We start from the raw sequence: 11,941 nt of genomic DNA on the forward strand, positions 1-11,941 counted from the left end.
GTATACTCACAGAATGATATCAGGCAAACAGCTCCACAGGTGATATCACAAAAAAAAAAACAGCAGGTGATTTCACACAAAAAAACAATCAGGAAAGAAAAAAAGCTGGCTTTCTTTTTTTTTTTTTTTTTAGAAAATGTTTATTTTGCTCATTGCAAAAGTGTTTCAACGGCTATACCGTCTTTTTCAAGAGCTATTTAAAAACTTTGTATAGCTTACAGAAAATCATATAAATTATTAGTAGTATTAAGGTGCTCAGACATACTATGCCAATGTGATATTCTTTGAACACAGATACAGTCAGAATTCTTCTGGGAAAATTGTGAAACATAGAGAAAAATCCTTTGGAGATCCCTTAGAACCAGCGCCTCTATCTGCCAATATACCTCTCCTTACTGACAGGCTTCCCTTGGCAACGCAACATCCCTTATAGATATAGTTTTATGTCTGCCTTACCCCTATAGACAATACACAAATGGCTCCCGCCCCCCTTTATGTCTAGATGTTTATGTATATTGACAAAACCATAGCCATTGCTGTGAATCATACTATTTATTATTTTATATCCAGGGGAATAATGTCTGATTATTTAAAAAATGCCTTGGCTCTTTAATGAAGCTTTACAAAACACTGCACAAACACTTTACCAGGATAGAATTTCAAAAATGCTAGTGAAAGCAGAAACGTATTTGCCTTTGTAGATTGTCTTTTAGTTTTTAACACTCGCAATGAGAGCATTATTTGCGGGTACAATAAAAATCCCATTGCTTTTACATTGGAGAGTTCTATGGTTTGTCTTTTGATACATCAGAAAACACCTTTTCAGCAATTTTCTGAAAGATGTCTTCACTTTTTCTGTTTCAAAAGCATTTGTTAAACCCATTTTGGATGTTTTAGTGTAATATCTTTATTATTAAAAAAAAATGTATTCCATGTTTAGAGCCTTCAGTAGACTGAGTGCAGACAATGAACTTGTGTCATTATCCTAGGGGGGTCCCATTCTGAGCTAGGGGCCTCCCATACTTTAGCCAAGAAAGAAAGCTGCACGTGCCTTCTATCTCAATGGCTGCAACAGGAAGTGCCAGTAAAGTCAGCAAATACAGGATTATTATTAGTATTATTATTATTATTATTATTATTATTATGATTATTATTAGTAGTAGTATTATTACTATTATGATTATTACTATTATGATTATGATTATTACTATTGCTATTGCTATTACTATTACTATTATTATTACTATTATTATTATTACTATTATTATTACTATTATTATTATTATTATTATTATGATCATTTATTTGTATAGTGCAGCCAATTCAGTAGCGCTAGGTACAGAGATAAAGAGTATACAATGATACAAAACTGTAAGATACAATACATAACAGACTATGCAGATCTAGAAATAAATCCAAAAAGCATTACCAACCGCTTAATCATCATTCTAGATTTAGTACAAGAGGAAAAGAGCTCTGCTCTAAAGAGCTTACAATCTACATATGACTTGTGATGTCACAGGAAACAAGACATTGTTGTAAAGTACAGAGAATTCCTTATTATAAAAGCAGCAGATTGGGGGGCTTTTTGAGTCCATTGGGTAGATTTACTAAAGGTCAAGTGGACATAATTCGCTCAACCTCGCTAAATGCTGACAGCATACGTTGTCGGTATTTAACATTGCACAAGCATTTCTTGTGAAATGCTTGCGCAATGTGCCCCCTGCACACTCCCGGCCAATCGGCTGCTAGCAGGGGGGGTCAATCATCCCGATTGTATCCGATTGGGTTGATTTCAATCTGCCACCTAAAAAGAGTGGAGTCTTCCCTTGCAAAATGAGGGGTTTGATGCCACTATAATGCAGCAATAACCTGCAGCAATAAATGTAATGTTATTATTTTCCTAGAAGGAGGAGTCTCTTACAGAGCCCCTATCTCCGACATGTTTATCCTTGAAGGACAAATGACTCCCTACATGAAAGGGGTAATGCCCTATTTCAAATGAGGGGACCCTTGTCCTCCTTAAATGCAGTTGATTACCAAAAATTCTAAATTTCAGGGGATCACAGAGGTAACAGTGACTACCTAATTAAATTACACACACATGCAGTGTTTCATGAGGGGTAGTGGGTACTTTTAGACCCCCATAACCCCCATAAACACAGAGGACTATGAGACCCCATTGTGAAAAGAGGAGAGATCCCTTCATCTAATAAGGGGTCTAATCCCACTGTCCTTAGTAAAATGTCAATCACCCACGAAATATATACTGTATGCACTGTATTGGGGGGCTGTGTCTCCAAAGCAGCACATAATCAGACATCATGAAAAACACCCACAATACACCCATCGGGGAGCAGGTGATTTTCATACAACAACTAATGGTGTTCTTGGCTTAAAAATACCTAGCACTACAAAGGGATACGTGGCCCCTCTTTTGAAAGAGGTGAGGTCCCTCTTTTGAAAGAGGTGAGGTCCTTCTTTACATGAAGGTTCAAAATATTCAGGGGATTATAAGCTGGTCTCCATGGCAACAATTCTCATCTGAGAGTACCATAGACAACAACATCATCGTGTTTGGCAAGTTGGAGGGTGGGTGAGTGTGTGTGTGTGTTAGTGAGAGTGAGAGTGAGAGTGAGAGATTAGATTATTCTTTCATGAGCCAGATCTTACAATAATTACTTGGTTGTAGAAAAGTTACATCTCTAGTATTTAAATATAATATATTACAACTTTTAATAATATAATAAACATTATCATATACAAATATTTTTCAGATTATTATGTGGTACACAGCTAATCACAAGTTCAACCTAATATCTGTTTTATGATGACCATGAGTCACCTAATGCAATAAAGTAATATTTACTGTATTCCTCTTATGATATTTATCTAGTGTGATTAAACAAACATCTATAGTATAAAACTCAGGGGTAGCTGAGAGTGAGTCATCTTTACCCTCTGATCGCAAGGATGGAGTCAAGCTCAGATCCCAGCTCTCTGAAGCATTATCTGATGGAAGAGTTTGATCCCAAGCTTTTCTCTGACACATACTTCTCACATAATTCTCATGATGAACTTTTTGAAGAATCAGCTTTAGTACCATTGAGACTTCTGTACAATCAGATGTCTACAGGTAAGCGTTTATATATATATATATATATATATATAAAGTAGCACTGCAGCAGTGAATATATAATCATGGTAATACAGCACAGAATTATGTAATAATAATGCAAGTTAATAAATGTTTTAGACAAGAGCTCAAATTCCATGTACAAATGTAACCATGTGTGTCCATTCTCAGGCCCAAAGGCAACCATTCAACAGTTCATTGGTTTTAATTTGCTTTAATTAACCAGAGTGTATAGATTATATACATATAAATACAGTGTGTGTGTGTGTGTATGTATGTGTGTTTTTGTGTGTCTGTGTGTGACTTTGTGTGTTTTTGTATGTGTATGTGTGCCTGTGTGTGTGTGTGTGTTTGTGTGTGTGCGTTTGTGTACATGTCTGTATGTGTGGGCGTGTGTCTGTGTGTGTCTGTGTATGTGTGTGTTTGTGTGTGTGTGTATCTGTGTGTTTGTCTGTGTATATAAGTGTGTGTGTGTGTGTGTATGTGTGTGTGTGTGTCTGTTTTTGTGTGTGTGTGTGTGTGTGTATGTGTCTGTCTGTGTGTATGTGTCTGTGTGTGTCTGTGTCTGTGTGTGTCTGTATGTTTGTGTGTATATATGTGTGTGTATATGTGTTTGTATGTGTGTGTGTGTGTATGTCTGTGTGTGTCTGTTTGTGTGTGTGTCTGTGTATATAGGTGTGTGTGTATGTGTGTGTGTCTGTGTCTGTGTGTGTGTCTGTTTTTGTGTGTGTGTATGTGTCTGTGTGTGTATATGTGTGTGTTTTTGTATGTGTCTGTATGTATATGTGTGTGTGTGTATATATATGTGTGTGTATATATATGTGTGTGTATACATATGTGTGTATGTGTGTGTGTGTATATCTGTGTGTGTATATGTGAATGTGTGTGTGTATATAAGTGTGTGTGTATATGTGTCTGTATGTCTGTGTTTGTGTGTCTGTGTATGTATGTGTGTGTGTGTGTGTGTGTGTCAAGCCCAGACTGACCATAGGGCATACTGGGCATTTGCCCGGTGGGCCATGGCTGCCTTAGCCCCACCCACTATTACAGCGCACACTGAGTGATTTTAGCAAGCCACAAAATGTTCTTTATGTGATTGATGTAGTTTGGTAGTGCTGTGGGGACGCCGGTTGCCTTAGCCCCTCCCACCATTACCGCGCACACACACACTAGGCTGGACTACTGTACTGCAGACACAGACACACTGTATGTGTAACACATGGGTCAAGCAGGAGCTGAAGCACAGTGCGGTGTTGGCTGCGGCTGTGTAACATGATGTGATGTGGAACACTGCAGCGGTGGAGTTCGGCTTGCCAGTTGCACCCATAACTTTAGTGAGTTAGAGCACTGAGCAGCAGCCAGTCAGGTCCAGGCACGATGCTGGCACTTGTGCGGGGGAGGAATCAGTGTAGGAATTAGTGAGATTTTATATTGTAGTGATTTTCTTTCTCCTCATAGCAGCTGTGCCTGAGCTGTGATTGGCACTGCCGCTTGTTTACACAGAAAGTGTTGTCCAGAAACTTCCCTCCTCCCTACACTTCCCCCGTGTGCGGTGCTGTGTGATCCTCCAGCAATAGGAGAGAAGTCTCTGAAGGTAAAATGAGTACAGCACATAAACAGGGTCTTTAGCTGCTGCAGGAGGGGCATTTACAGAGGCAGAGGAGTACAGCACATAAACAGGGTCTTTAGCTGCTGCAGGAGGGGCATTTACAGAGGCAGAGGAGTACAGAACATAAACAGGGTCTTTAGCTGCAGGAGGGGTACTTACAGAGGCAGATGAGTACAGCACATAAACAGGGTCTTTAGCTGCAGGAGGGGTACTTACAGAGGCAGATGAGTACAGCACATAAACAGAGTCTTTAGCTGCAGGAGGGGCATTTACAGAGGCAGAGGAGTACAGCACATAAACAGGGTCTTTAGCTGCAGGAGGGGTACTTACAGAGGCAGATGAGTACAGCACATAAACAGAGTCTTTAGCTGCAGGAGGGGCAGTTACAGAGGCAGGGGAGTACAGCACATAAACAGGGTCTTTAGCTGCAGGAGGGGCATTTACAGAGGCAGAGGAGTACAGCACATAAACAGGGTCTTTAGCTGCTGCAGGAGCGGCATTTACAGAGGCAGAGGAGTACAGAACATAAACAGGGTCTTTAGCTGCTGCAGGAGGGGCAGTTACAGAGGCAGGGGAGTACAGCACATAAACAGAGTCTTTAGCTGCTGCAGGAGGGGCATTTACAGAGGCAGAGGAGTACAGCACATAAACAGGGTCTTTAGCTGCTGCAGGAGGGGCATTTACAGAGGCAGAGGAGTACAGCACATAAAAAGGGTCTTTAGCTGCAGGAGGGGCAGTTACAGAGGCAGAGGAGTACAGCACATAAACAGGGTATTTAGCTGCAGGAGGGGCATTTACAGAGGCAGAGGAGTACAGCACATAAACAGGGTCTTTAGCTGCAGGAGGGGCAGTTACAGAGGCAGGGGAGTACAGCACATAAACAGGGTCTTTAGCAGCAGGAGGGGCAGTTACAGAGGCAGAGGAGTACAGCACATAAACAGGGTCTTTAGCAGCAGGAGGAGCACTTACAGAGGCAGAGGAGTGCAGCACATAAACAGGGTCTTTAGCTGCAGGAGGGGCAGTTACAGAGGCAGAGGAGTACAGCACATAAACAGGGTATTTAGCTGCAGGAGGGACATTTACAGAGACAGAGGAGTACAGCACATAAACAGGGTCTTTAGCTGCTGCAGGAGGTGCATTTACAGAGGCAGAGGAGTGCAGCACATAAACAGGGTCTTTAGCTGCTGCAGGAGGGGCATTTACAGAGGCAGAGGAGTACAGCACATAAACAGGGTCTTTAGCTGCAGGAGGGGCATTTACAGAGGCAGAGGAGTGCAGCACATAAACAGGGTCTTTAGCAGCAGGAGAGACATTTACAGAGGCAGAGGAGTACAGCACATAAACAGGGTCTTTAGCTGCAGGAGGGGCAGTTACAGAGGCAGAGGAGTACAGCACATAAACAGGGTCTTTAGCTGCAGGAGGGGCATTTACAGAGGCAGAGGAGTGCAGCACATAAACAGGGTCTTTAGCTGCTGCAGGAGGGGCATTTACAGAGGCAGAGGAGTGCAGCACATAAACAGGGTCTTTAGCAGCAGGAGGGGCAGTTACAGAGGCAGAGGAGTACAGCACATAAACAGGGTCTTTAGCTGCAGGAGGGGCTGTTACAGAGACAGAGGAGTACAGCACATAAACAGGGTCTTTAGCTGCAGGAGGGGCAGTTACAGAGGCAGAGGAGTACAGCACATAAACAGGGTATTTAGCATCAGGAGGGGCAGTTACAGAGGCAGAGGAGTACAGCACATAAACAGGGTCTTTAGCTGCAGGAGGGGCAGTTACAGAGGCAGGGGAGTACAGCACATAAACAGGGTCTTTAGCAGCAGGAGGGGCAGTTACAGAGGCAGAGGAGTACAGCACATAAACAGGGTCTTTAGCAGCAGGAGGAGCACTTACAGAGGCAGAGGAGTGCAGCACATAAACAGGGTCTTTAGCTGCAGGAGGGGCAGTTACAGAGGCAGAGGAGTACAGCACATAAACAGGGTATTTAGCTGCAGGAGGGACATTTACAGAGACAGAGGAGTACAGCACATAAACAGGGTCTTTAGCTGCTGCAGGAGGGGCATTTACAGAGGCAGAGGAGTGCAGCACATAAACAGGGTCTTTAGCTGCTGCAGGAGGGGCATTTACAGAGGCAGAGGAGTACAGCACATAAACAGGGTCTTTAGCTGCAGGAGGGGCATTTACAGAGGCAGAGGAGTGCAGCACATAAACAGGGTCTTTAGCAGCAGGAGAGACATTTACAGAGGCAGAGGAGTACAGCACATAAACAGGGTCTTTAGCTGCAGGAGGGGCAGTTACAGAGGCAGAGGAGTACAGCACATAAACAGGGTCTTTAGCTGCAGGAGGGGCATTTACAGAGGCAGAGGAGTGCAGCACATAAACAGGGTCTTTAGCTGCTGCAGGAGGGGCATTTACAGAGGCAGAGGAGTGCAGCACATAAACAGGGTCTTTAGCAGCAGGAGGGGCAGTTACAGAGGCAGAGGAGTACAGCACATAAACAGGGTCTTTAGCTGCAGGAGGGGCTGTTACAGAGACAGAGGAGTACAGCACATAAACAGGGTCTTTAGCTGCAGGAGGGGCAGTTACAGAGGCAGAGGAGTACAGCACATAAACAGGGTATTTAGCATCAGGAGGGGCAGTTACAGAGGCAGAGGAGTACAGCACATAAACAGGGTCTTTAGCTGCAGGAGGGGCATTTACAGAGGCAGAGGAGTGCAGCACATAAACAGGGTCTTTAGCAGCAGGAGAGGCATTTACAGAGGCAGAGGAGTACAGCACATAAACAGTGTATTTAGCTGCAGGAGAGGCATTTACAGAGGCAGGGGAGTACAGCACATAAACAGGGTATTTAGCTGCAGGAGAGGCATTTACAGAGACAGAGGAGTACATAACATAAACAGGGTCTTTAGCTGCAGGAGAGGCATTTACAGAGGCAGAGGAGTACAGCACATAAACAGGGTCTTTAGCAGCAGGAGGGGCATTTACAGAGACAGAGGAGTACAGCACATAAACAGGGTCTTTAGCAGCAGGAGAGGCATTTACAGAGGCAGAGGAGTACAGCACATAAACAGTGTATTTAGCTGCAGGAGAGGCATTTACAGAGACAGAGGAGTACATAACATAAACAAGGTCTTTAGCTGCAGGAGAGGCATTTACAAAGGCAGAGGAGTACAGCACATAAACAGGGTCTTTAGCAGCAGGAGGGGCATTTACAGAGACAGAGGAGTACAGCACATAAACAGGGTCTTTAGCAGCAGGAGAGGCATTTACAGAGACAGAGGAGTACAGCACATAAACAGGGTCTTTAGCAGCAGGAGGGGCATTTACAGAGACAGAGGAGTACAGCACATAAACAGGGTCTTTAGCTGCAGGAGAGGCATTTACAGAATCAGAGGAGTACAGCACATAAACAGGGTCTTTAGCAGCAGGAGAGGCATTTACAGAGACAGAGGAGTACAGCACATAAAGAGGGTCTTTAGCAGCAGGAGAGGCATTTACAGAGGCAGAGGAGTACAGCACATAAACAGGGTCTTTAGCAGCAGGAGAGGCATTTACAGAGGCAGAGGAGTGCAGCACATAAACAGGGTCTTTAGCTGCAGGAGGAGCTTTTACAGAGGCAGAGGAGTACAGCACATAAACAGGGTCTTTAGCATCAGGAGGGGCAGTTACAGAGGCAGAGGAGTGCAGCACATAAACAGGGTCTTTAGCTGCAGGAGGGGCATTTACAGAGGCAGGGGAGTACAGCACATAAACAGGGTCTTTAGCATCAGGAGGGGCATTTACAGAGGCAGAGGAGTACAGCACATAAACAGGGTCTTTAGCTGCTGCAGGAGGGGCATTTACAGAGGCAGAGGAGTACAGCACATAAACAGAGTCTTTAGCTGCTGCAGGAGGGGCATTTACAGAGACAGAGGAGTACAGCACATAAACAGGGTCTTTAGCTGCAGGAGGGGCACTTACAGAGGCAGATGAGTACAGCACATAAACAGGGTCTTTAGCTGCAGGAGGGGCAGTTACAGAGGCAGAGGAGTGCAGCACATAAACAGGGTCTTTAGCAGCAGGAGGAGCACTTACAGAGACAGAGGAGTACAGCACATAAACAGGGTCTTTAGCAGCAGGAGCGGCATTTACAGAGGCAGAGGAGTACAGCACATAAACAGGGTCTTTAGCTGCTGCAGGAGGGGCAGTTACAGAGGCAGGGGAGTACAGCACATAAACAGGGTCTTTAGCAGCAGGAGGGGCAGTTACAGAGGCAGAGGAGTACAGCACATAAACAGGGTCTTTAGCAGCAGGAGGGGCAGTTACAGAGGCAGAAGAGTGCAGCACATAAACAGGGTCTTTAGCAGCAGGAGGAGCACATACAGAGGCAGAGGAGTGCAGCACATAAACAGGGTCTTTAGCTGCAGGAGGGGCAGTTACAGAGGCAGAGGAGTACAGCACATAAACAGGGTATTTAGCTGCAGGAGGGACATTTACAGAGACAGAGGAGTACAGCACATAAACAGGGTCTTTAGCTGCTGCAGGAGGGACATTTACAGAGGCAGAGGAGTACAGCACATAAACAGGGTCTTTAGCTGCTGCAGGAGGGGCAGTTACAGAGGCAGAGGAGTGCAGCACATAAACAGGGTCTTTAGCAGCAGGAGGAGCACTTACAGAGACAGAGGAGTACAGCACATAAACAGGGTCTTTAGCAGCAGGAGCGGCATTTACAGAGGATGAGGAGTACAGCACATAAACAGGGTCTTTAGCTGCTGCAGGAGGGGCAGTTACAGAGGCAGGGGAGTACAGCACATAAACAGGGTCTTTAGCAGCAGGAGGGGCAGTTACAGAGGCAGAGGAGTACAGCACATAAACAGGGTCTTTAGCAGCAGGAGGAGCACTTACAGAGGCAGAGGAGTGCAGCACATAAACAGGGTCTTTAGCTGCAGGAGGGGCAGTTACAGAGGCAGAGGAGTACAGCACAAAAACAGGGTATTTAGCTGCAGGAGGGACATTTACAGAGACATAGGAGTACAGCACATAAACAGGGTCTTTAGCTGCTGCAGGAGGGACATTTACAAAGGCAGAGGAGTACAACACATAAACAGGGTATTTAGCATCAGGAGGGGCATTTACAGAGGCAGAGGAGTACAGCACATAAACAGGGTCTTTAGCTGCAGGAGGGGCATTTACAGAGGCCGAGGAGTACAGCACATAAACAGGGTCTTTAGCAGCAGGAGGGGCAGTTACAGAGGCAGAGGAATGCAGCACATAAACAGGGTCTTTAGCATCAGGAGGGGCATTTACAGAGACAGAGGAGTACAGCACATAAACAGGGTCTTTAGCAGCAGGAGGAGCACTTACAGAGACAGAGGAGTACAGCACATAAACAGGGTCTTTAGCAGCAGGAGCGGCATTTACAGAGGCAGAGGAGTACAGCACATAAACAGGGTCTTTAGCTGCTGCAGGAGGGGCAGTTACAGAGGCAGGGGAGTACAGCACATAAACAGGGTCTTTAGCTGCATTAGGGGCAGTTACAGAGGCAGAGGAGTGCTGCACATAAACAGGGTCTTTAGCAGCAGGAGGGGCAGTTACAGAGGCAGAGGAGTGCAGCACATAAACAGGGTCTTTAGCAGCAGGAGGAGCACTTACAGAGGCAGAGGAGTGCAGCACATAAACAGGGTCTTTAGCTGCAGGAGGGGCAGTTACAGAGGCAGAGGAGTACAGCACATAAACAGGGTATTTAGCTGCAGGAGGGACATTTACAGAGACAGAGGAGTACAGCACATAAACAGGGTATTTAGCATCAGGAGGGGCATTTACAGAGGCAGAGGAGTGCAGCACATAAACAGGGTCTTTAGCTGCAGGAGGGGTATTTACAGAGGCAGAGGAGTACAGCACATAAACAGGGTCTTTAGCTGCAGGAGGGGCATTTACAGAGGCAGAGGAGTACAGCACATAAACAGAGTCTTTAGCTGCTGCAGGAGGGGCATTTACAGAGACAGAGGAGTACAGCACATAAACAGGGTCTTTAGCTGCAGGAGGGGCACTTACAGAGGCAGATGAGTACAGCACATAAACAGGGTCTTTAGCTGCAGGAGGGGCAGTTACAGAGGCAGAGGAGTGCAGCACATAAACAGGGTCTTTAGCAGCAGGAGGAGCACTTACAGAGACAGAGGAGTACAGCACATAAACAGGGTCTTTAGCAGCAGGAGCGGCATTTACAGAGGCAGAGGAGTACAGCACATAAACAGGGTCTTTAGCTGCTGCAGGAGGGGCAGTTACAGAGGCAGGGGAGTACAGCACATAAACAGGGTCTTTAGCAGCAGGAGGGGCAGTTACAGAGGCAGAGGAGTACAGCACATAAACAGGGTCTTTAGCAGCAGGAGGGGCAGTTACAGAGGCAGAGGAGTACAGCACATAAACAGGGTCTTTAGCAGCAGGAGGAGCACTTACAGAGGCAGAGGAGTGCAGCACATAAACAGGGTCTTTAGCTGCAGGAGGGGCAGTTACAGAGGCAGAGGAGTACAGCACATAAACAGGGTATTTAGCTGCAGGAGGGACATTTACAGAGACAGAGGAGTACAGCACATAAACAGGGTCTTTAGCTGCTGCAGGAGGGACATTTACAGAGGCAGAGGAGTACAGCACATAAACAGGGTCTTTAGCTGCTGCAGGAGGGGCAGTTACAAAGGCAGAGAAGTGCAGCACATAAACAGGGTCTTTAGCAGCAGGAGCGGCATTTACAGAGGCAGAGGAGTACAGCACATAAACAGGGTCTTTAGCTGCTGCAAGAGGGGCAGTTACAGAGGCAGGGGAGTACAGCACATAAACAGGGTCTTTAGCAGCAGGAGGGGCAGTTACAGAGGCAGAGGAGTACAGCACATAAACAGGGTCTTTAGCAGCAGGAGGAGCACTTACAGAGGCAGAGGAGTGCAGCACATAAACAGGGTCTTTAGCTGCAGGAGGGGCAGTTACAGAGGCAGAGGAGTACAGCACATAAACAGGGTATTTAGCTGCAGGAGGGACATTTACAGATACAGAGGAGTACAGCACATAAACAGGGTCTTTAGCTGCTGCAGGAAGGACACTTACAGAGGCAGAGGAGTACAACACATAAAAAGGGTATTTAGCATAAGGAGGGGCATTTACAGAGGCAGAGGAGTACAGCACATAAACAGGGTCTTTAGCTGCAGGAGGGGCATTTACAGAGGCCGAGG

At 45.8% G+C, this 11,941-nt stretch overlaps 1 protein-coding gene across 1 annotated transcript in view; it reads left to right on the top strand.

The window, feature by feature from the left end:
- The first annotated feature begins 2,973 nt into the window (after nucleotides 1-2,973).
- LOC128636750 (indolethylamine N-methyltransferase-like) overlaps nucleotides 2,974-11,941 on the top strand; it is a 125,797-nt gene continuing 116,829 nt past the window's right edge. The window contains exon 1 of the mRNA XM_053689732.1: nucleotides 2,974-3,136. Within this exon, the coding sequence (XP_053545707.1) occupies nucleotides 2,974-3,136 (163 nt within the window). The remainder of the gene's footprint in view (nucleotides 3,137-11,941) is intronic.

Source organism: Bombina bombina, chromosome 7, assembly GCF_027579735.1.
Source record: "Bombina bombina isolate aBomBom1 chromosome 7, aBomBom1.pri, whole genome shotgun sequence".
NCBI lineage: Eukaryota > Metazoa > Chordata > Amphibia > Anura > Bombinatoridae > Bombina > Bombina bombina.